The 22,137-nt window shown below is 53.0% G+C and overlaps 2 protein-coding genes across 5 annotated transcripts in view; both read left to right on the top strand.

Annotated features, from left to right (window-relative positions):
- Podxl2 (podocalyxin like 2) overlaps positions 1-13,909 on the top strand; it is a 33,861-nt gene extending 19,952 nt beyond the window's left edge. The window contains exons 3-8 of the mRNA XM_034511438.2: positions 5,512-6,311; positions 6,682-6,756; positions 10,460-10,616; positions 11,023-11,084; positions 12,742-12,921; positions 13,491-13,909. Of these exons, the coding sequence (XP_034367329.1) occupies positions 5,512-6,311; positions 6,682-6,756; positions 10,460-10,616; positions 11,023-11,084; positions 12,742-12,921; positions 13,491-13,700 (1,484 nt within the window). The 3' untranslated portion in view covers positions 13,701-13,909. The remainder of the gene's footprint in view (positions 1-5,511; positions 6,312-6,681; positions 6,757-10,459; positions 10,617-11,022; positions 11,085-12,741; positions 12,922-13,490) is intronic.
- Positions 13,910-14,169: 260 nt separating this feature from the next.
- Positions 14,170-20,694, top strand: Abtb1 (ankyrin repeat and BTB domain containing 1). 4 transcript variants are annotated; one of them, XM_076940090.1, is made up of 12 exons: positions 14,170-14,219; positions 15,600-15,662; positions 15,735-15,790; positions 16,794-16,938; positions 17,079-17,238; positions 17,339-17,384; positions 17,608-17,724; positions 17,812-17,930; positions 18,090-18,188; positions 18,285-18,452; positions 19,821-20,021; positions 20,110-20,694. In XM_076940090.1, exons 5-12 carry the CDS (start codon positions 17,185-17,187, stop codon positions 20,314-20,316), a joined length of 1,011 nt encoding a protein of 336 aa, XP_076796205.1. In that variant the 5' UTR covers positions 14,170-14,219; positions 15,600-15,662; positions 15,735-15,790; positions 16,794-16,938; positions 17,079-17,184; the 3' UTR covers positions 20,317-20,694. The 4 variants fall into 4 exon arrangements, with proteins under 4 accessions (XP_076796205.1, XP_034367325.1, XP_034367327.1 ...); XM_034511434.2 differs by lacking the exon at positions 14,170-14,219 and adding an exon at positions 14,449-14,708; XM_034511436.2 differs by lacking the exon at positions 14,170-14,219 and adding an exon at positions 14,455-14,708 and having other exon boundaries at positions 15,600-15,627.
- Positions 20,695-22,137: the final 1,443 nt, after the last annotated feature.

Raw genomic sequence — 22,137 nt, 5'->3', positions numbered from 1 at the left:
CAGGCATGGTCTTAGAGGGTGACACAGGCTGTGTCTACAGCTCTTCCTCTGGCTGCCCTTCAAAATTCTTTGTTTTTTTTTTTATTTGGCTAGTTCTTTGCAGTGCTAGTGATGGACAGAGGGCTCTGTGCTCCTAGGCAAGCGTCTGCACCGGCTCTCCCTCTCCTTTCCCGGTTCCTTTACACTTTGCCATGGGCACCCTCTCTTGATGGCTTTAGCACTTTACAGACCCAATTCTCATGCCAGTGTAAATCATTCAGATCTGCCAGAGCCTCTACTACCCCATAAAGATCTCGTCCTACCATGGGGCTCAGCAAAGCCCCTTGATCCCTGCATCACTTCATCTTAGTTTACTCCCTACTGCAGTGATGAACACCTTGGCCAAAAGCAGCCTGGGGAGGAAAGGGTTAATTTGGCTTACACTTACACATCACAGTCCATCCTTGAGGGAAGCCAGGGTAGGAACTATGGAAAAAGCTGCTCACTGGCTTGCTCGGCCTGCTTTCTTACACAGCCAGGTACCACCAGTCCAAGGGTGACACTGCTCACAGTGGGGCTGGGACTTCCCCCCTCAATCAATCAAGACATGACCACAGGACAGTCTGATGGGGGCAATTTCTCAACCAATGTTTCCTCTTTCCACATGACTCAATTTGTGTCAAGTTGACAGAGACCGGCCAGCACACTGCTGAATTGGCATCTTCGCTCTCCTATGACCACAGTCCCATTTGGCCCTCAAATGCCATCAAACACCTTTTAGTAACTGACTTCCCCAGTGAAGTCTGTGCTTCCCGATTGTCTTCCAGTGCCCAGTCTCCATAGAAACCTCAGCCAGTGATGACCAAGTGTCTACCAGCAACTGGTCTCCCTCACATTGCTTCAAACCATGCAGCAGTTGTCTGGAGGAATGTGGGGTTGTGTTACTTGGTCTCTCTGCTCCCACAGCATCAGACTGACCCCATGACCCTTCCCACAATGTACCCTCCTCCCACCACCTCACAAGCTGGGCTGTGAGGGTGCCCTTCAACTTCTTAAGAGTCCTCACTGAATTCAGAGGCAGCATGCTCCAATTGCCATAGCTTCCTGTACCAGCCAGTAGCAAGGCTCTGTCTGCGTGTTGTCTGCGTGTTTTCCTTCCCTCTGTATTGGAGGTTGGACCTGAGGGCTGTCTCTTCTCCCCCTCCTCTACACTGTCTCATTCTGTCCACAGGTTTGTCTCTGTCTCTGTTTCTGTTGGTGTCTCTTTCTATTATGTTTCCCCATGTGTACAGAACAGCAGGCAACACCCGCCTCCTCTTTCATGTCAAATCCGAGGCTAGTGCAGAGGACAGTGTCCATATGTCCATCCTTCTCCCACTGCATTCTTGCCTTAGGCAGGACAGCCGTTCCTGGGCAGATGGCTTAGTTTCAGTTGTCTGTCTTAACATAGCACAGGCCATTCCATTACCCGAGGCTGCCCAGGATTCCATCTCATTCATGCTACTGTCAAGGACTACAATATATACTCGAGTCTATTATCTGTTTGGGGGGCAGACCCCATTCATCAAAACGCGGTATTACCCCGTGCAACATAGAGGAAGACATTCGTCCCGGGATCCCTCGTGGGGACATTCCACTCTCAGGGAGCAGCCTCAGTTTCCATATGTTAGCACCCATAGCAGAGACAGTGCCACTGTCCTCCCCCAACTCATCTTTAGTTCATTTGTGTCCCTGTCCCTGTATGAGCTGACAAATCAGAGAAATGTATCTACCCAAGTCTGGTTGAGTTTAATCGGGTAACTTACAGGCACATGGGGAACTTAGGGGTGTCTACACCATGGAATAAGAGTCTCTCTCCCCCAGCAGTTAAACATATATATCAGAATGGGGAGGGGGCTCCGGTGTCTTATGAGGCCTCCATACCTCTACAAGGGAATGTGAATGAATGGGCTGGGTACTGTGAGGGTCTGTGTCCTGTGGGTAGTCACAGTCATTCTGATTTCAAGACATCAGGCTTCTTCTCTCTATGCTGCCTCACCTACCCCATTTGGGGGTTACTTCAGTCACCATGCCCTCTTGGGAACTTCCTCACCTGCTGGAACTCTGCTGATGAGAGCTTCCCTGCACCCAGATTCTGCCTTATTCAAGGTCTCATGGCGCTCACTGGCTGTGTCAAGTATTCTCCGAGGGCTCTTTGGAACCTCCCTCTGGACTCACCTGCTCTGTCTGTGACCACAATGCTGATGTCTGTCATCTGCTCACACTCTGTATCAGCTTTCCTTTCAGGGGCCTGTCCTGACTCCTTCTCCCACCCCCACTCTCTGCTCCGGTGTCTCCTGAGCCACTGCAGCGGGTTCCCTGACTTGTACTCTTTCTGTCAGGTTTGATCACCCCAGTGAGCTCTTGTGACTGCAGGGATTTAATGTGCTTCCTAGGCACCGTTACTCCCTTCTTCTACTCCCCAGGATTGACATGCTGCCCCTAGTCCACTGCAGGTATGGTCTGTACATTACATTTTAGTTTTCAATAGATGTAGCAATTGTAAGTTCTCGCTTATATTGAACTTGCTTTTTTTTTTTTTTTAAAGACAGGGTCTTGTATGTAGCTTAGGCTGGCCTTAAACTAATGGCGGTCCTTCCTGAATAGGTATATGGCACAACACATGGCTTACTATTTTAAAAAAGCTCTTTATTTGTTTATTCTCAAGGCCCAGGCTAGCCTTGAACTTGCTGTCTAGCTGAGGATAGCCTTGTGCTCTGGATCCCTCGACCTCCAGCTCCAGAGTACTGGAGTTATGGGCGTATCCACCATGCCCGAGTATAGACTGTTTATTCTTTCATGTGCATGTTTTTGAGGAGTAGCTTCTACTTGGGTCTCTGGAAATCCAGTAAGACCTTCTCATCTTCTTGTTTAACGCCGTCCTCCAGGATAGCCGCTTGCTTGCCTGCCCATCACTGTTTCTTGGGGCTGGTTTCCCCAAATGTCTTGTGAGTCTTGGTGATTCGTTTGTGCTCTACAAAGGTAACACTAGACTGCCGGGTTTCAGGGGTGCTGTGGGTTTCTTCCATGGGCATGTGATCCCTGTTCCCTGGATGGCATCATTGCCTTCTTGTGTGGGGAGCTAGCTACTATCTCTACAGGCTGTGTACTGTGCAGAGGTGGAGGGGGAGGATGACCAAGGCGCTACACCTCACAACACACACATAAGAAACATGCTAGAACACCCTAGCTGCTCCATATGGCTCCCAGGTCTCCACTGCTGTTAAGATCACTTAGGTTCTAAGTCTTACCTTCTTTGTTGCTATTTTGATTTTGAAACAGCATCTCATGCTGCAGCCCAAGCTGGAATTACTGTGTGTCCCAGGCTGGCCTCCAATTCATGGCAGCCCTGCCTGCCTCATGCTAGATTACAGGAGAAAGCCATTATATAAGTCATACTTTTTACTCCAAAGAAACTTTATTTGTTTTGTTTTTATTTTTTGTTTTGCAATTATTCTTCTCAGATCTCTCTAGAGTCTTGTTTTATTTTACCAACTGTTTCCTAGACCTACGGTACCACCTCTATTCTGAGGTTTATTGTCATGAAATTCTTGTTTCTTGATTTCCAGTCTCTTTTAGTTTAGTTTTTTTTTTTTCTAGAGGACATCTTTAAATAACTCTCTGAGAATTCATGGGTAGTAAAGCATTTAGGTCCTTGTATGCATAAAATGTCTTAATTTTGCAACTATGATTGAGTGATAGTTTAGTTGGGTATAAAGTTCCAACTTCCTGGTCTGAGAATATAGCTTAGTGGTAGAGCAGTTGCTTATCATGAGTGAATCCTGGAGTTCCTTCCTCACCCCTCACCCACATCTGAGAGAAAAAGAGAGACAGAGGAGAGAGAGAGAGGGAGAGAGAGAGAGAGAAAGAGAGAGAGAGAGAGAGAGAGAGAGAGAGAGAGAGAGAGAGAAAGCCAGATGTTGACATTGGGTGTCTTCCTAAACCATTCTCATTATTTCCTTTTTATCTTTTGAGGTAGGGGGTCTCTGAATCACTGACGTGGCTAGGCCAGGCCTTTTTCTGTGACAAAAGCCCTGTTATGTAGCTCTGTCTGGCCTGCTACTCGGTTCTCCAGCCTTAGGCTTCTGGTACTGAGATTACAGGTGTGCTCAGCTACACATAGCAATGCCTGGCACCTTGTCAGTTACATTTACTTCCACACAATTTCTTGGTGGGATAGAACACTGAGCCTTTAGATCCAGTCTTCTGAGTGTTCAGTGTGATGTTTGGTCTTTGGGTGTTTTCAGACCAACCCAGCCAGATTTCCTGTGTGGTTCAGAAGAATCTGCTTCCATTAGTTGGATAGCTTGTTAAACATTTCAGGCTGTGCTTCAAGACTTGTTTTGGCCTAGGGACCTGTATTTTAAAGCTCATTTTTCTTTGGTATGTTTGATGCCCACTCAATCGCTGACGTGGCTAGGCCAGATGGCTAGTAAGCACCAGGACTCTACCTGTCTCTGCATGCCCAGTTCTGGTATTACTGATGTACATCATCAAACCTGGTCTTTAAAAATTTACTTTTATAAGTATGTATATGTTTCACATGTGTGCAGTACCCACCAAGGCCAGAAGAGGGTGACAGATTTTTCTGGACCTTGACTTGGAGACAGTTATAAGCCATCTGATGGGGGTGTTGAGAACTGAACTGCTGTATTCTGGAAGAGCAACCAGGGATCTTAATTTTTTAAGCTGTCTCTTCAGCCTCACACCTGCCTTTACGTGGGTGCTAGAAACTCAAACACAGGTCCTTGTGTTGAGTGGCAAGCTTCCTGCTTCCTCTCTGCTTCCTGATTCACAAAGACATAAACAAACTGTTGATTCTAGCCCCTGATACCATGGAGACCCTCCCTGCCATGTCCCCCTTGCTATGGTGGTCTGTACCCCTCAAACTGTGAGTCAAAATAAATCTTTCAGTTGCTTCTTGTCAAGTTCTTGGTCACAGCAACGAGAAAAGTAACTAATACTTTATTGTAACCTGTCTCCTTCAGTCTTGTTTTGTTTGGGAGATTTATATTTATATTCATATTTATTTATATTTATGATCATTTTGCCTGCCCATGTCTATGCACCATGTGCATGTAGTACCCTTAATGGCCAGAAGAGGGTGTGGCACCTCTGGAACTGGTTGTGAGCTGCTATGTGATCTGGGAGTGGAACCAGTTGCTCTTAACACCAGGCCACGTCTCCAGCCCCTAAATTTCTATTGTTTTTTTAATTACCATAAGGAGCCACCACCCAGACCCATGCCCTTTCACCTAGCATCAGCAGCACCATGAATGGCCAGCTAGCTCCGTGTGTCCTTGTGGGCTGGCTTCATTCTCCTCCCTGGCTTACTTGCCACCCTTCCCCAGCACTGCCGACCGTCTGGCACCTCCCTATCCTTCCACCCCATGGGAACACTACTCTTCTTTCATGCTCGTAAAGACCGCTCAGTAAGGGTCACCTCACCCATGGCTGACAAAACCTGTCAGTTAGCTCTCAATCTCTCCCCAGACTACGTCTTCCCAGACCTGACCGAGAAGGTGGCTTCCATGGAAGACCCAGGCCAGGCTTCAGACCTGCCAAACCTCCCCTCCATCCTGCCCAAGATGGATCTTGCTGAGCCTCCCTGGCATATGCCTCTGGAGGAGGAAGAAGAGGAAGAGGAGGAAGAAGAGGAGGAAGAGGAAGAGGAGGAGAGGGAAGAAGAGGAGAGGGAGAAGGAAGAAGCAGAGGAGGAGGAAGAGCTGCTCCCTGTTAGCGGGTCCCCAGGAGCCACCACACAGGCCCATTCCCCTTCACCTAGCTCCAGCAGCACCAGCAGCCAGAGTCCTGGGGCCACCAGACACAGGCAGGAGGATTCTGGGGACCAGGCCACATCAGGCATGGAGGTGGAGAGCAGTGTGAAACCCACCTTGTCAGTGCCCTCAGTCACCCCAAGTACAGTGGCCCTGGGGGCTCAGAACTATAGCCGGGAGTCTGGGGGCACTGAGTGGCCAACTGGGGGGATAGGGGTACAGTCTGAGGTTCCCCAGGGAGCTGGTGAGGAGGCCACAGTGGGAGCAGCTGACTTTGATGGCCAGCAGGGGGCACTGCCGTCCTCTTCACTCCCACAAACAGTGCCTCCAAGTGGGACTGAGGTCCCCAGTGAGGGTCCCTTTTACCCTGGAACCCCAGACTCTTTCCCACCTGGACCCCAAGACACAGAGTCAACCCCATCCTCTGCTACCTGGGGACAAGAAGGTCTTAGTGAACAGCCCCTGGAGGGTCAGGCAGCTGAAGCTTACTCACTAACACCATGGGACTCTACTCAGGTAAGACAAAGGTGTAAACTGCCCTTGGTGCATGAATGGGTCCTCAGGGTGTCAGCAGCAGCATGGTGTGATGGGGGCTTACCACACTTTTCCCACCCCATCTGTCAACACCCATGTGCCCAAGTTATTGTTCATACAGAGAAGCCGCAGGAGGAAAGGACGGGTGTTCACAAGTGCACAGGGCCAAGGCAGAGCTCTGGATGAGCCAAGCCTCTCTTTTCTTTTGTGACACTGTTTAGCGTTGTGCGTGCAGGCTGGGGACCCTGACATGGCAGCTCAGGAGGATGTGGTTGCCCTCATCTCCCCAGACGTCAGCCTCTCCGGAGATCTCTCCTAAGGCCTGTGTGTTTGCTCTCTTCCTCCTGCACAGGTGATCTGCAAAGACTGGAGCAACCTGGCTGGGAAGAGCTACATCATCCTGAACATGACAGAGAACATAGACTGTGTGAGTGCTGAGCCGGCCCATGTGGAGGGGCCAGACGGGCAGAGGGAAGTGCTGCAGTGAGGTTCTTGCCAAAGAGAGGCCAGCCCAGTCCAGGGCTGAAGCAGCACCTACCATTAGGGAAACCCCAAAAGAGGTCTTTCCTACTTAAAGCTCTAGGGCTCTTTCCTCCTTGCTTTCTGTAGTTTTGTGTCCCCCACCACACACCAGGCTAACCTCAAACATAGCTTATAGCCAAGGATGACTTCTAACTCCTGAACCTCCTGCCTCCACCTCCCTGGTACTGGGATCTTGGGGCCTGGTTTTATTCAGTGTCAAGGATCAGACTCGGTCTCGTGTGTGCTAGGAAGCACTTTACCAACTGAGCGACAGCATTTAAAGGAACTCTTTGTTCCTATGTGCTACATGCTACTTACTCTCTGGTGACATTGAGACCTATTCTCTTTGTCTTTAGGGTTTTGTTGGGAAAGGATTTTGTTATATTGGCCAGGATGGCTTAGACTTTCTGGGTTCAATCAAACCTCCCACACCCACCTTCCTAGCACTGGAGTACAGTCAGACACCGTTGTTGCTCAACAATAGCTTTTTTTAAAGAGTTGTTTTTATGTTGGGGTGTAGTGTATATGCCTGCAACCCTTGCAATATGGTGGTAGCTAAGACGGGAAGCAGGGTTCAGAGCCAGGTTGGGTCACACAGATCCTATCCCACAAAGGGTGTTCCTCATCCTAATTGTTTTATCTTGTCTTTGGCTTTTTAGAAGCAACATCTGTTAGTGTTTGTTCATAGCTCTCTAAAAAGATGTCAGAGGACTAATGGGAGAGCTAGCTCTGTGTGTGTGTGTGTGTACATGTGCACGTGCACACATGTGTGTGAGAGAGAGAAAGAGAGAGAGAGAGAGAGAGAGAGAGAGAGAGAGAGAGAGAGAGAGGGAGGGACAGAGAGAGAGATACTCAGAGCCTTGTATAGCTCATGTGCTGGGCCATCAATCACAAGCAGGCCATGTCTGAGCCCCCGATGGCTTCTTTAACCTCCACGCGATTGAGATGGTTGGTGTCCTCATTGTATTCTGTGGCTGTGATAAAACATTCTGACAGAAAGCACTTGAGGAAGAACCGTCATTTGGCTTATACTTCCAGGTCATGGTCTGTCACTGGGGGAAGTCAGGGCATGGTGAAGCAGAACCCAGGAGCAAACACTGCCTGCTGGCTTGCCCTCAGGTTCACACTTAGGTTTTTTATACAGCCCAGGAACATCTGCCCAGGGAAAGGTGCAGGCCACAATGGCTGGGCCCTCCTGCATCAGTTAATAAGATAATCCCTCACAGGCATGCCTATAGACCAGCCTGTTTTAGGCAATTCCTCAATTGAGGCTCCTCCTCTCAGATGCCCTAGGTTATGTCAAGCTGACAATTAAGGCTAACCTCTGATTGTGGCTCCTGGGCTTGTGGCCTGGCCTATTTCATTTGGAAGTCTCTAATGTTGATAACATTAGATCCTTCCTCCTGGGGTGACTAGATTGTTCTGCTAGAAGTATGAAGAGTTGTCTGTGTTCTGGAAGCCAAGGCGGGACAGAGGTTGTGTGTCTCCATATAATCAGTGTGCTTGCATGAACACTGGTACTCATTAACTTTGGGGTGCAGAGCTGATAACCCCCACACAGCTGTGCTGGACATCTTCATGGTCACAGGCACTCTGTTTTACTCTTGAAAACGTGAGCTCCCAGGGCTAGGGTGTGGCTCTGTGGTACTGCTCAGCAGAGTCAAGATCTTGGGTTCATTCCCAGCATGAGGTGTGGGGGTAAAAGATAAAACAGAAAGGAGATGTTCCGTCTTCTCCAGGCAGAGACAGTGCTGTTGGTGTGTCCTTTCCCAGTCACTACATGCAGACTTCGTGTCTCTCATCCGTTGTTTTCTTTCTGACCTGTGTTTGAGAATGGAGCAGCGTGCATTGAAGGTGGTAGGCCACACAGAGCCCTCGTTTTCAGCAGATAGGAAGGAATGTGCCCACTGCCCCCAGAGATGGCTTCACAAGCAGCAGCTACAGTTTTAAACTTTGCACTTGAGATCTGCAAGAGTGGTGCAGGCTAGCCAGCGTCTCTTGTTTTCTAAGACACAGGAGGCAGGAAGGCAGCAGCAGAGACCAATAGGCACAAACACAGAATGATAAAGCAGCAGTGAATGCCAAGCAGACCTTGGAGTCTAGAAGCCAGGAGAATCCTTGCACAGGAGATGAAAGATCCCATCCTTTGCCTGCAACAAGGTGGTCATCAGGGAGGGCTGAAGAGCATTGGCCTTTGCTTTAGTGCAGAGGGCTAGATTACCAGCAGGGCTGCCCCAGAACAGCTACTGTTCCAGTCTGTGACTGAGTGAGTTGAGGATGTGAGGTAGCCCACATCTCAGATGGGGAAACTGAGGCTCAGAATGTTGCTGGGTCAGAGCTAAGAAATGACAGGATTTGAACCCTGGTGAATTTATTTCCAAAGCCAGTGTTTTCCCTCTCTAGCTAAGTGAGTCTTGGAGACTTCACTACACAGTAAAGGGTGTCATACATGTGGCAGGGCAGCAGGCAGGGAGAAGCCCATCCTGTCCTCACATCAGTAACAACACTGACCACTTGATCCTGGGACTTGACCGTTTGGGACAGAGCTGCTGACCAGGAAGCTAGAGTGTCTAGACCTGAGCTGTCCCTGGCATTTGCTGTGGTCACAGGGAACAAGCCCACCATCAAAGTCAGCTTGGTGGCTTTCAGGTTGGCGCGACCACCAAGGGATAGGTCCTCATCCTAGGTAGGAACCCAACAAGAGTGGCAGTTCTTCTCTGCCTCAGGTGTCACAAGGAAGTCCTTGCACCCATGTATGGCTCCACATCCTGGAAAGCTGAGCATCTGGGAGAGGGATCTAGTTGGGACTCTTGGAAGCTAGAGAAATGGGGACAAAGCTTTTCATATACAAGAGGGAGAAGCTGCTGAAGAGGACCCAAGGGCAAAAGGAGGGTCTCTCTTACACACAGCAGGAAAGGAGGGTCTCTCTTACACACAGCAGGAAAGGAGGGTCTCTCTTACACACAGCAGGCATGAGCCTGGTGGCAGCAGCCTGGCTTCTCTCTGCCACACCGAGTTCCTGTGGAGAGCTGGGTTTGTCTTCATGTTACATTCTGTAATTATCCTTGACATGATCACCTAAACAGTGAGGTAGAGAGTCCGAGGGGAAAGAAGCCACCTCACCCCACCCCACTGCCTTGGCCAGTTCCTAGGGTACTCTGAGACATCTCTATGGGTTTTCAAGTCCCTGCTATAAAGGCATTCCCACTGCTCCCCTGAGGCTCAGTGACAGCCACATGGTGGAATGACCAGCAGAGGAGCCTGCTGTTTTCAGTCTCCCTGCTCTCTGGTGGCTGTGGGGACTTAATGCTGTCTTGTCCAGCACTGGACACTTGCCATGGGTTATCATGGTACAAACCCCAGTTAAAGGGTTGTCATTGTCGGTGGACAGATCCATGTCCCCTCTACCTGACTGACTTTAGGGCAGGCTCACACCTTTACCATGGTACTTGGAGATGCAAGTGAACCAACAAGCCGTATCTGCCTGTGCCCTGGTCTCAGCTGGCCCCAGAGCAGACCAGGCTAGCCAGAGGACCATCGAGGCCTTTGGGATCTGGGATGAGAGCTATCATCATCCATCCTTGAGCTTGGCTCCTCTGAACCCCTAGGAAGTGTTTCGGCGGCACCGGGGACTACGGCTCCTAGCCCTGGTGGAGGAGGTACTGCCACGCCACCGGAGTGGCCACCGTGGGGACTGGCATATCTCTCTGAGCAAGCCCAGTGAGAAAGAACAGCACCTGCTGATGACCCTTGTAGGAGAGCAGGGTGAGCAGATGGGGGAAGGTGTCCCACCACAGGCCTGTAACAGAGGCTCAGGAAAGAACAGATAGGGCCATAAAGCTAGGAAACCTGACAGGCATGCTAGTGCAGGGCTCTGGATGGAGTGATACCTGGGTTCTGGGGATGAGGAGACAGGCATGGGCATCACACTATGAGAGTGGGACCCTTGGGCTGCAGAGGTGACCTCTAGCATCACGCCTTGCATATAGTTTCCCAGGGGATTAACTCAATGGGAAGCTGGCCAGCAGGGGACATACATGGGCCCTGAGGTTCTCTGTGATTAGAAACAGAAGGGCAGCAGAGGAAGCTTGGGCAGCCTGTTATAAGAGAAGGGTTGGGTGTCATGGAGACACCTCAGGGTGCTGTGGTGATGATGGCATTTCTCCTCCAGGTGTGGTCCCCACTCAAGATGTCCTTTCCATGCTCAGCGGCATCCGCAGGAGTCTGGAGGAGGTAAGTGTGCAGGGACTGGACCTGGCAGCCACTGCAGCATCTCACCATCCTCGACTCTCAGAAAGTGCCTGGAAGGATTTACAGCTTGGTCCAGGACAGGGGTGTGTCTCACGGCTCTGGCCGTTCCCAAAGAGCATGTGCAGGTTACCACCCAAGCAAAAGGACTGCACAGCCCCAGGCCATGGTTAGAGAGCAGCCATGGAAGAGGGAATTAAGTGGGATGGTGTCTGAAGTATCGTGGAGAACATGGAGGGGGAACAAGACAGGCCCCGCCCCTACCAATGCTTCTGCAGGGGAACACGAGGAGTGGGAGATGTCAGGAACTGGAAACAGCCTTCCATAGTTAGAGGTGGCCCTGATCAGATGTGGTCTTCTGGCTCCTGCTGGGCTACGGGACACATAAGCTGGAAGTCCAGATATTCAAAGACTCCTGATCTTCACCCTTGCCCCTGGTTGCTCTCACCTTTAGAGGGACTCGGAGTGTTTGACAGCACCCAGCATGCCACATGCAAGGGAACTGTGTGTTTCTAGCCTGTATCCAACGTTTACAAGGACCAGATTATACTAGATTCTCCTTTGCACCCCTCTTCCACTCCACGGGGTTGTAAGGATTAAATGAGGTGAGAACCAAAGCCCAGAGCTTTCGGGCCTTGCCTCAGACCACCCAGGTAGCAAGGACCAAGCCTGCTGGGTGGAAACCTGCTGAGCTGCCTGAGTGACTCCCAAAGCTCTTTTCCTGGATGTTTGAACCTCCAGCTTATGTGTCCCATAGCCCAGCAGGAGGCAGAAGACCACATCTGATCAGGGCCACCTCTAACTATGGAAGGCTGTTTCCAGTTCCTGACACCCCCCCCTCGTGTTCCCCTGCAGAAGCATTGGTAGGGGTGGGGCCTGTCTTGTTCCCCCTCCACCAGGTTCTTCATGATCTCCAAATCTGGGCTCAGGAACACAGATGGACAGTGGACACCTGCATGGGCTTCACACACTGCAGGGAGGAGCTGAAGCCCAGCCCCTGCTCCAGAGCTCACTAACAATACTTTCCTTGGCTCCCTCCTTTCACCTGAAGCTGGACTGTAGGGAGCTTTCCCACTGGGAGAGAAGTCAAGCCAGCTAGAGCAGCTTGCAGTAGGGAGGCACATGCCGGCTGTGAGCTTACCACTGGGAAAGGGAAGAAGCTGGAGACCACAGCTGTGGGCTGCAGTTGGCTTCCTCACTGAGGCCCCAGTGATGCTGGGCCTACTGTGGATGGCCAGAATATTACCTTAGCCCTAAAGAGGAAGCTTGCTTCAGGGCTCTGACTTTGTGTGGTGAACTTGAGAGTCTCCCAGATGCCTTGTTGCTTTGTGAAACTGATGGGGACAGGTTTGGGCTCCATCTATTTGGGCCATGACTGTCATCATGTCATCATGTGCTGTGCAGGGTCAGAGCTGGTGCATTGAAAGTTGGGTTGGGGCAGAAACACAGTGAGGATGTGAGGGGGCTGAAAATGTGGCCCCTGGGAGAGGCGTGGAAGTGTTCTTAGATGGACCAATAGGGAGAGACTGGTATGCCCCCCAGCACAGGTCCAGGTCCCAGGGCTGCCAGGGGCTCTAACTCACCCTTGGAATGTTAGCTCTCAGGACTTTCCTGATGCTTGGTCCTGTACCCCCACCCTCAGATTGGCATCCAGAACTACTCCACCACCAGCAGCTGCCAGGCACGGGCCACCCAGGTGCGCAGTGACTATGGGACGCTCTTTGTAGTGCTGGTGATCATTGGTGTCATCTGCTTCATCATCATTGTGCTTGGCCTACTCTACAACTGTTGGCAGCGCCGGATGCCCAAGCTGAAACACGTGGTGAGTAGGCCAAGCAGGGCTTGGGAATGAAGGGCAGAATGTGGCTAGTATCAGCCAGTGCTAGCCAACTACCTCACCTAGAAACCTGTACCAACTCAAGTAGTGTTCAGTGCCAGGCTGGGGCCTGCCAGCTACCTCTCTGAGCCTGGTACTATGTCTTCGAGGAGATACACGGTGAGGGGATGTAAGTCTCACCAAGGGGTCCCTCCTCTTCTCCAGCTCTTCCTAACCCCAGTGCCCCATTCTGCAAGGCTTGAGAGCAGCTGCTCTCCTCCAGTCCTAAGAGCCAAGGGCTTCTGCAACCAGCACAAGAAAAAGGGGGCAAGCCCTGCTCATTCTGCCCTAGCTCAAGTGCTTGGAGTTTCGGGCGGTCTCACTTAAAATGCGCTGTTGGAAGGGATCAGGTGACACGGGGGGGGGGGAGAAGGGGGGCCGTCACAGGGTTTAACGTGCAGAGGTTTAGGTTTGAGCTGCAGGCACTTGTCTTCTGAGCCCCAAGGGAATCCCTGGGGGCTTGGCGTGGCCAGCCACTGCGCGCGCGCGCCCAGCGCTCTCTCCTGCTGCTACAGTCGCACGGTGAGGAGCTGCGCTTCGTGGAGAACGGCTGCCACGACAATCCCACGCTGGACGTGGCCAGCGACAGCCAGTCGGAGATGCAGGAGAAGCATCCTAGCCTGAACGGTGGGGCCATCAACGGCCCGAGCAGCTGGAGCGCGCTCATGGGCAGCAAGCGCGACCCTGAGGACTCGGACGTGTTCGAGGAGGACACTCACCTGTGAGCGCCGGGCCACGGGCGCGAGACTGCCCGACGCCACGGCCCCGCGCCCCTCCCGGTCCTCCACGCGGGCCACTACGCTTCCCCACCGCAGCAGGCGACAGCGGCGCAGCTCCCACCCCGCCCCGCCCGGCCCCGAGCGCTTGCCCGAGGCCAGCGTGCTCCCCGCGCCCGGACTCCATTAAAGCCGCCAAGACGCGCGGGCCGCTCCGCCTCCATGCCTGTTTCTTGCCTCCGGAGGGCCGCACTCAGGGTAGTGGGTGGGAAGGGCCTAGAAGAGTGGGTGGGGCGCGGGAGGCTGGCTGGGCGGGACAAGAGCGGGTGGGCTGGGAAGTCTCTGGAGTTTGTGGGCGTGGTTAGGGACAAGTGGGAGGAGTGTAGGGAGTGTTCGGTCGTTTGGGTAGAATCCAGACCAGGTGGGCTGAGCCTGAAGTAGGCTGGGAAAGGTCCTGGTGGGCGAGGCCTCGGCCTGATGGGCGGGACCTGAACCGGACAAGTCTAAGGCCAGACAAGCGCTGTTAAAGTTCAGTATTCCAAGCCTGGGGGAGGTGCTGTCCTCAGAACAGAGCCCGTGTAATGTGGGTGGGGCCTGCAGCGGGCTGCTCTTCGGCTGAAGCTCTACTGAGGGGCTGGGGTAGAGAGCTAGTCTCCGGGCGAATGGGCGGAAGCTGGGAGAATTGAGTTGTCCTCTAGACGGGTGGGCGGGGTGAAGGCTAGAGGTTCCCCAGAGGCTAGGTGGGCGTGGTTAAATTAATGGGTGGGGCCGTGGGGAGCGGCCTTCTGGATGAGAGGGCCGGGTTCCGGCCGGACGGTCCTCCGGGCGCCAGGCGCCGCTGCGGAGCCGCTGGCGGGCATAGATTGGTCGTGCCGCGAGGGGCGGGGCGGTGAGTGTTTACATCCGGCCCGGTACAGACTACTCCCGAGATCGCTCGGCCGGGGGTCCAGCCTCTTTCGCCATGGACACCAGCGACCTGTTTGCCAGCTGCAGGAAGGGGGACGTGGGCCGTGTGCGGTGAGGACCTGAAGTGCAGGAGACGGGCAGGCGTACGCAGGGCTTATCGGGCACGGGTGTGCCGTCCGGCGCCGTGAGGCTCCCGAAGCTGACCAAGCCCAGAAGAGATCGGGCTCCAGGTCCCTTACTTAACTCGGTGCAGGAAAATGACTCCTCTCCGTAGAGGTTCCAAGACACGTAGGCGCTGTTGGTGCAGCCAGTTACGAGCCTGGCGCGGAGACCCTGGTCTTCATGGGCAGGCAGGGAGGAGAAAGGATCCTGGCCCTTACTTTTCTTTGATAGACTCCTTTCTCCCATGGCCCTTCCTTCCAAATCCCCTGGTCCTCATCAGAGGTGTCTAGGCTGCAGCTCTCTCCGAAACCCTCCTTAAGTCTGTCCCCAACATTAGATGCCACCTCAGAGCTAAATGATCTGTCCCTCAACTTGAGTGCAACTCTGAGAGCCCGGGTCTTGCCTTGATAGCCTCCTTGGGCTGCCATGTTCCAGTGATGGCTTTCTGGTTCATGACCTCTTCTCTTCAACATCTTACCAATTGTTATTAACACTTCTTCCATAGCTCTGTTCTGCTCCCCACTCCCCCAATGCCTCCATCAGCTTTTTTTCTGGCTTTCCTACCGTCGTCTCCCTAGGCTGAATTAGGGGCCCCATCACCACCTCTCTCCCAAATATAAGACCAAATTCTCAGCCTTCTGAACCTGGGGCTTGGCCTCTGGCCCTGAAACCATCACCCAACTCACAGTTGCAGACCCTTGCTGACCTTGTGTAATCCCAAGCCTTGCCCTTCTCAGAGGCATCCCTAACCCAGAGAAGATGTGGCCTCTTTCTCCTTTCTGGTTGTCTCTCTCCCAGATCAGAAGCAATTCTGACCCAGCCTTTGAACTTCCTGCCCAGGTACCTGCTGGAGCAGCGAGACGTGGAGGTGAACGTGCGGGATAAGTGGGACAGCACCCCTTTGTGAGTGTGAACAGTGGGGTAGCTGGGTGGGCAGGGTGGGCCTACCCTACTGACAGCTTCCCCCTTTCCTAGGTACTATGCCTGCCTCTGTGGGCATGAGGAGTTGGTGCGCTACCTGTTGGCTAATGGTGAGAGAGGGTCAGAGTCTGACTGTCTGTAAGCTCTGAGACCTTGCTCCATGTTTGTATGTACCCTTGATTTTGTGTTAACTCCCTAAAGTCAACAAATGGTACTCCTGAACCCTCTGTCTACTTTTTCACATTACCCTTGACACCCAGGCCAGTTCTGGGGCTGTCTCTTATACTGTACCACCAATGGTCTGCTAAACTGACTCTCTGACCTCCATATTTGCAGGCAGGAGGATCTTTCCACAGCAAAGCTGATGGGAATATAGGAGTGTTTGGGATAAAAGCACTTGGGCATGGTGGCTCATGCCTGTAATTAAATTATTGGGAGAGAGGAAAGTTGAGACGGGGATTATCTGAAGTTCAAAGCTAGTCAAGGCTACATTGTGAGACCCACTCTTAACTCCGCTGGCCTTGCTTTCCTTGGGTCTCCCACCCGCTGGCTGCCCATCAATACTCGGGCCCTTAGTGCCCCACTAGACCAACCCATCTCCTACCTCAGGGTCTTCTCAGTTGCACTACCTCCTGCTTAGACTAGAGTTCCTTCCTAGATCTGTGCATCTCCCACTTCTTTCAAGTCCCTGTACTTAGCTACCCCACTGGCCTTCATAGCCTCCCTACGTAGCAGCTGCCGCCATAGTCATCCTTGGTTCTGTTTTGTAATAATGGCAGCTGTCACATAATAAAGTTCTCATGTGCCCTAGTGTAGGTTTAGTTGTGGCAGGAATCTGCTAGTCATCAAGACGGCTGTTTACAGGGCCAGCCTGCTCCTAGCTGCACATAGTCCCATATTTACATATGTATTCATGAATATGCCTACATCTAAGTGCCCAGATTGTATGCCCTTGGCCTTCCCAAGGACCAAAGGGTTGCCTGGGCCACCTTGGCAAGGAAGGGCCTCTAGGGCTTCTGGGCCCTACATGTTGGAGCTGGGGAAGAGGGGAGGCCAGAGATCTCCCTAGACTAAGTGTCTCCTTGACTCTGTCTGATGAGCACTGCTTCATAGGAGCCCGCTGTGAGGCCAACACCTTTGATGGAGAACGGTGTCTCTACGGAGCGCTGAGCGACCCCATTCGCCGAGCACTGAGAGACTACAAGCAGGTCACTGCGTCCTGCAGGAGGCGAGATTACTATGATGATTTCCTGCAGCGGTGAGCTGGGGGCGGAGCTTGGAGCACTGGTGGGTTTGCCGTGTGCACTCTCAGTGGGTTCAGATGGGTGAGTGTGCAGAGTGGTCTTGGTGAACCAGCTGTTGCCTGGATGATACAACAACCCTTCTGGCTTTTCCCAGTCTTCTGGAACAGGGCATCCACAGTGATGTGGTCTTTGTGGTACACGGAAAGCCGTTCCGGGCCCATCGCTGTATCCTCGGTGCTCGCAGTACCTACTTCGCCAACATGCTGGACACCAAGTGGAAGGGCAAGAGCGTCGTGGTTCTCAGGCACCCGCTGGTGCGTCCATCTGCCTTGGGAGAGAATGCCAGCTTCTGGGAGAGCAGTTAGTTCATGCTGGGTGGTAGTCTCTGACCTTTCCTTTCTACTCTGCCTGCAGATCAACCCGGTGGCCTTTGGGGCTCTACTGCAGTACCTGTACACAGGTGACTGACCGACCCCCTGGGCTGGAACAGCAGTACACCCAGGGTGGCCCAGAGCTGATGTCACCTTTGGGGAGGAGGAGTGTGCCCAGCATGACTTAACCTGCTTGGAGAGAACAGGTCCCATCCACAAATTGGGCAGGTCTTAGGTCCTTCTGGATGAGGAAACCAAAGTATTGAGTAGGAATCACTCTCAGGTCCTGACTCAGCCTCCTAAATCCCCCAGGCCGCTTGGACATTGGTGTGGAGCACGTAAGCGACTGTGAGCGCCTGGCCAAGCAGTGCCAGCTGTGGGACCTGCTCGATGACCTGGAGGCTAAGTGTGAGAAGGTGTCTGAATTCGGTGTGTACAGGGTCTCAGTCCAAGGTCTTAGGTTACAGCCTGCAGCTCTGCTCCAGCTCTCTAAGTCCCTGCTGTCCTCTCCCCCAGTGGCTTCCAAGCCTGGCACGTGTGTGAAGGTGCTGACTATTGAGCCTCCTCCAGCAGATCCCCGGTTACGGGCAGATATGGCACTGCTGGCTGACTGTGCCCTGCCACCAGAGCTGCGGGTACTGAAGGGCATGCCGGCCTCGTGGGCAGGAGGGGTGTCTAGGGATGGCGCTGTGAAGGGCAGGTTCCACAGAGCTGGGTTCCCCTCCTGGGCCAACCTAGAAGCTACTTCCCTTTCATGAACAGCTTTGCTCTGAAGGGTGCCTTTCCTATACCAGGGTGACCTTGGAGAACTGCCCTTCCCATGTCCTGATGGCTTCAGCAGCTGCCCTGATATCTGCTTCCGAGTGGCTGACTCCTGCTTCCTCTGCCACAAGGTACCTGTCCCGTTCCTGTCCACACTGCTCAAGTCCTGGGCTGGCTCCCTAGGGGCAGATTCCAGCCGTGGCACTTTCTGAACTTGCTCTCCTCAGGCTTTCTTCTGTGGCCGCAGTGACTACTTCCGGGCCCTTCTGGATGACCACTTTCGAGAGAGCGAGGAGCCCGAAGCCTCTGGAGACCCCCCAGTTGTCACCCTGCATGGCATCTCCCCGGACATTTTCACTCACGTGCTGTACTACGTATATAGTGACCATACCGAGGTGAAGTGTGGCACCCAGTGGGAGGGCAGTGGTGAATGGAGCCCTGGGCTGTCTGCAGTAGGGTTGTCACAGTCCTGGCCCTTAGCTGTCCCAGAGTTTTTAAGTCAGGCCTGTGGGTGGCTGTAGACAGTGCCAAAGGTTCCCTCTGTTGGTGTGTGTGCATGGCAGTGCAGTGGGGAGAAGTGTCTTCCATTGGGTCTGAGGGGTGAGGTGGCTTGCTGGGGTCCCAGGTGTCCCTTTGTCTGGCTTCTCCAGGGTATTCCCACAAATCTTCCCTCAGAAGATAATGTTTTAAGGCTGGTGGGCCATATGGGATCTTCAGGGCTGTTCAGCTGAGAATGCTATTCTCCAGAAAAGGTCTTTGCAGAAGTGGTGGCTCTGACCCCAAGCCTGCGGCTCCCCCATCCTCTTTGTCCTCTACAACCGAGATGGAGCCACAGGAATGTATGTCCCTATACCATTTCCTGTTGACCCCAGTCCTGGCTTTCTGTCTCCCACCACCCTGCCCCTTCTGTATTAGGTTTTGTCACTGGCCTTCCTTCTGTCACTTTCCCTTACTTCTCATGGCTTGCCACTCACTCTCTGGTTGAGTCTGAAATCCTGTGTCATAAACACCCTCCTGAAGAAGCTTTATACCCCAAGAACATTCTTAATAGCTCAGAGTGGGGATCGGCCTCTGAACATGGTCTAACAGTAGATTAGTCTCTCTCATGAGCTGTGTGATCTTAGGCAAGTTACATACCTACTCTGTGTTTCAGTGTATCCCCCCCAGAAGATGGAGAATGAATGTTTCCTTGAGTCTTGTACATGTGACCAAATGACCAGAGGTTAGGTAGATGGCAGGGTTAGAGCCTGGAGTGTGGTGGCATAGTCCCTCTGCTCAGTCCTAGGCCACTCAGGGTCAAGCTGAAGCTGCACCCTTGGTCTTAGCCAAGGCCTAGCTGTCCCCTCCTCAAAATCGTGTGGTCTTCCACAGTGGAAGGAGCTGTGCCCAAGCTTGTGGACTGGCTAGAAACTTCCAGCTTCACTTTACTTTCTTTTAAGTCTGTCAAGGCCAGCATGGGTATGTCTCTACTCCACAGATGAGGGGACTTAGTTACAGAGGTGAAGAGACTTGCCTGGGATCCCACAGCTGGATGGGGAGAGCTCAGGTCTGTGACTGAGCCCACACTGCTTTTCCTGGAAGGCCTGTAGCCCTAAGCACTGGCCTGCCTGAGGCATGGGACCCCTCCCCTGAGTTTCTTCTGCCCCTTGCACCTGCAAGGACCCTGGCCAGGCTCCAGAGATGTGAGTCTCGTGTGTTTCCTCCCTGGACCCTGGGAGCCCTTGGTGATCACTGATGTCCTGTTGTCCCCTTTTGTGCCACAGCTGCCTCCTGAGGTGGCCTATGATGTGCTGAGTGTGGCAGACATGTACCTCCTACCTGGCCTGAAGCGGCTGTGTGGCCGCAGCCTGGCCCAGCTGCTGGAGGAGGACAGTGTGGTGGGTGTTTGGCGCATAGCCAAGCTGTTCCGTCTGGCCCGGCTGGAGGACCAGTGTACCGAGTATATGGCCAAGGTCATAGAGAAGGTGGGTAGGGGTGCAGAGAGGGGAGCCTGTGAGGGTGGGATACGGCGGGTGCTGAGATGCAGCCTATCCTGAGCCTGGTTTTCTCCAGCTGGTAGAGCGAGAGGACTTCGTGGAGGCGGTGCGGGAAGAGGCAGCAGCTGTGGCAGCCCGGCAGGAGACGGATTCCATTCCACTCGTTGATGACATCCGCTTCCATGTGGCCAGCACAGTCCAGACCTACAGTGCCATTGAGGAGGCACAGCAGCGACTGCGGGCACTCGAGGACCTGCTTGTGTCCATTGGCTTGGACTGCTGAGCCCCTCCATCTAGCAGCCTTGTGGCCCAGGGCTGCCACAGTGGCAGGCGTGCGCAAGTGTGTGCATGCAGCAGCTGTTGCTCTCGCACGCTTGATGGCATTACAGTGGGCAGAGGGGACTCATTGGGTTCCTGGGGACCTCGCAGGATGTTCTTGGGATGAGCCGCCTCCTCCAGTGCACAAGGAAGCCCCAAGATTTGGGGCAGGCAACACTCAGGGAAAACTGGGGTATGGTAGGCTTTGAACCCCATCTCCCCCAGCACCCTACCTGCTCCCTCCTGGCTCTTAGCCAGCCCTGGCTTGCTTCGGCCATTTCCACGTACAGGGCTGGACAGGAAGTAGGGAGTGTGTGGCAATAAAGCTTGAATTCACTCTGGGGACCTGAGCCTGTGTTGGGGTACAGCTTGGGAGGGCAGGCTTTGGGAGTGGAGCTGTTGAGGAGGGGAAGCTGGGGACTGTGGATAGGGCACTTGGGCATTCTTAGCAGGACACTCCATGGAGGGTGACCCAGAGGTTTGGAGAACAGGTTCTCTGAGCCAGTAGGCCTGTACCCCTGCCACGTTAGCACCCCATGGCCTAACTACAGAGAGGAGACATTAGAGGAATATGGTATTCCCTGGATGCCCTCAGGCCTGTGGATCACAGCCTCTGACTCCCACAGACCTTTGCTTTGTCCCCAGTGCTAGACAGCTGTCAGTCTGTGTTTGTTGTTCTACAGTGCCACAGATGTCCCCACTTTTGTGGTTGCCGTTTTCTAGAACTTTCTAGATTATCTTCCTCTTCTTCAGTACATTTCCATTTGTTTTGCTCTCGTGTGTTGGTCTTACGGGGGTGGGGTGGGGAGATCTGAAACTGCCAGCTGGGACAAGTTGCCTTCAGTCAGGGTTGCTGGCAGAGTGTTGCAAAGGCAGAAGGCAGTTTGCCCCTGAGCCCACCACAAACAGAAGGAAAGACAAGGCGGGGTCTCACTGGCTCTGCCTTTGTACCTGTCTCTACCTGTCTGAGTTCCAAACTGGGGGATGAGCATTTAAGTGCGTGGTCATCTGAGAAGGCTTAGGGCCACTTCTGGTTTCTGGTAAGCAAGGGTGTTTGTGAAGCATATGCAGGAGCTAGGGGTGGGGGGTGGGGTGCCGGTCACACTGGGGTGTGACAGTGACTTGCATCTTTAGGTTTTGAAACCACAATGACAGGGACGATGGGGACGCAGGCCACACACAGCCAGATGTGTAGACTTCAACTTCAGAAGGTAAAGGGAAAGTTTTAAATTACTGTGGATTTCTTCCCATGTGTGATTAATTATTAAATCAAGTCCACCTTCTGTATAGATGTTACTTGAAATCAGAAAGTTTCCATCTCTCGGCAGACAGTAGTAACACGAGCAAAGGAATTTTCAGTGCCCTGGAATCCATGTTTTCCACCAGGTTCATCAATGCGATAGCAGTCGGGACGGTACCCGAGGAGCCAGGCTGTGGTCATAATGGACAAGAGTTCCCCAAACACTGCGCATGTGCCCAGTTCCTCATCTTAGTATGAGGCAGAAACCCTCCTGAGTACTGCAAGTAGGAAACACCAGCCTTGTTACCAGTTAGGCAGTTAGTGGTTGTGAGCAGGTGAGATGTTCTCCACTGATGGCTGTCCTAAGAGGCTGGCCTGGTAGAGCCAGAGGCTATGAAGTGCTGGGGTCTGGGTGCTTCAGGCTGTAAAAATGAGAGATTTAGGGCTCCAGGTGACCAGGCTGGGAATTATCCCACAGTGGCCTGGGTGGTGTGCATATAGGTCCTACATCAGCTGGCCAGACCCCTTTGCTCTGAGTCTATCCAC

This window comes from Arvicanthis niloticus, chromosome 9 (genome assembly GCF_011762505.2).
Source record: "Arvicanthis niloticus isolate mArvNil1 chromosome 9, mArvNil1.pat.X, whole genome shotgun sequence".
Lineage (NCBI taxonomy): Eukaryota > Metazoa > Chordata > Mammalia > Rodentia > Muridae > Arvicanthis > Arvicanthis niloticus.
Note: the sequence above shows the minus strand (reverse complement) of the source record. Positions and strands in the feature narration are given on the sequence as shown.

What these genes read in the sequence shown, in the direction of transcription:
- Abtb1 (XM_034511434.2), top strand. Translation starts at nt 14,653, where the DNA reads ATGGACACCAGCGACCTGTTTGCCAGCTGCAGGAAGGGGGACGTGGGC. An exon ending in GGGGACGTGGGCCGTGTGCG is followed by an intron (nt 14,709 to 15,599) that starts GTGAGGACCTGA and finishes CTTCCTGCCCAG; the next exon opens with GTACCTGCTGGAGCAGCGAG. An exon ending in TGGCCAAGGTCATAGAGAAG is followed by an intron (nt 20,022 to 20,109) that starts GTGGGTAGGGGT and finishes GGTTTTCTCCAG; the next exon opens with CTGGTAGAGCGAGAGGACTT.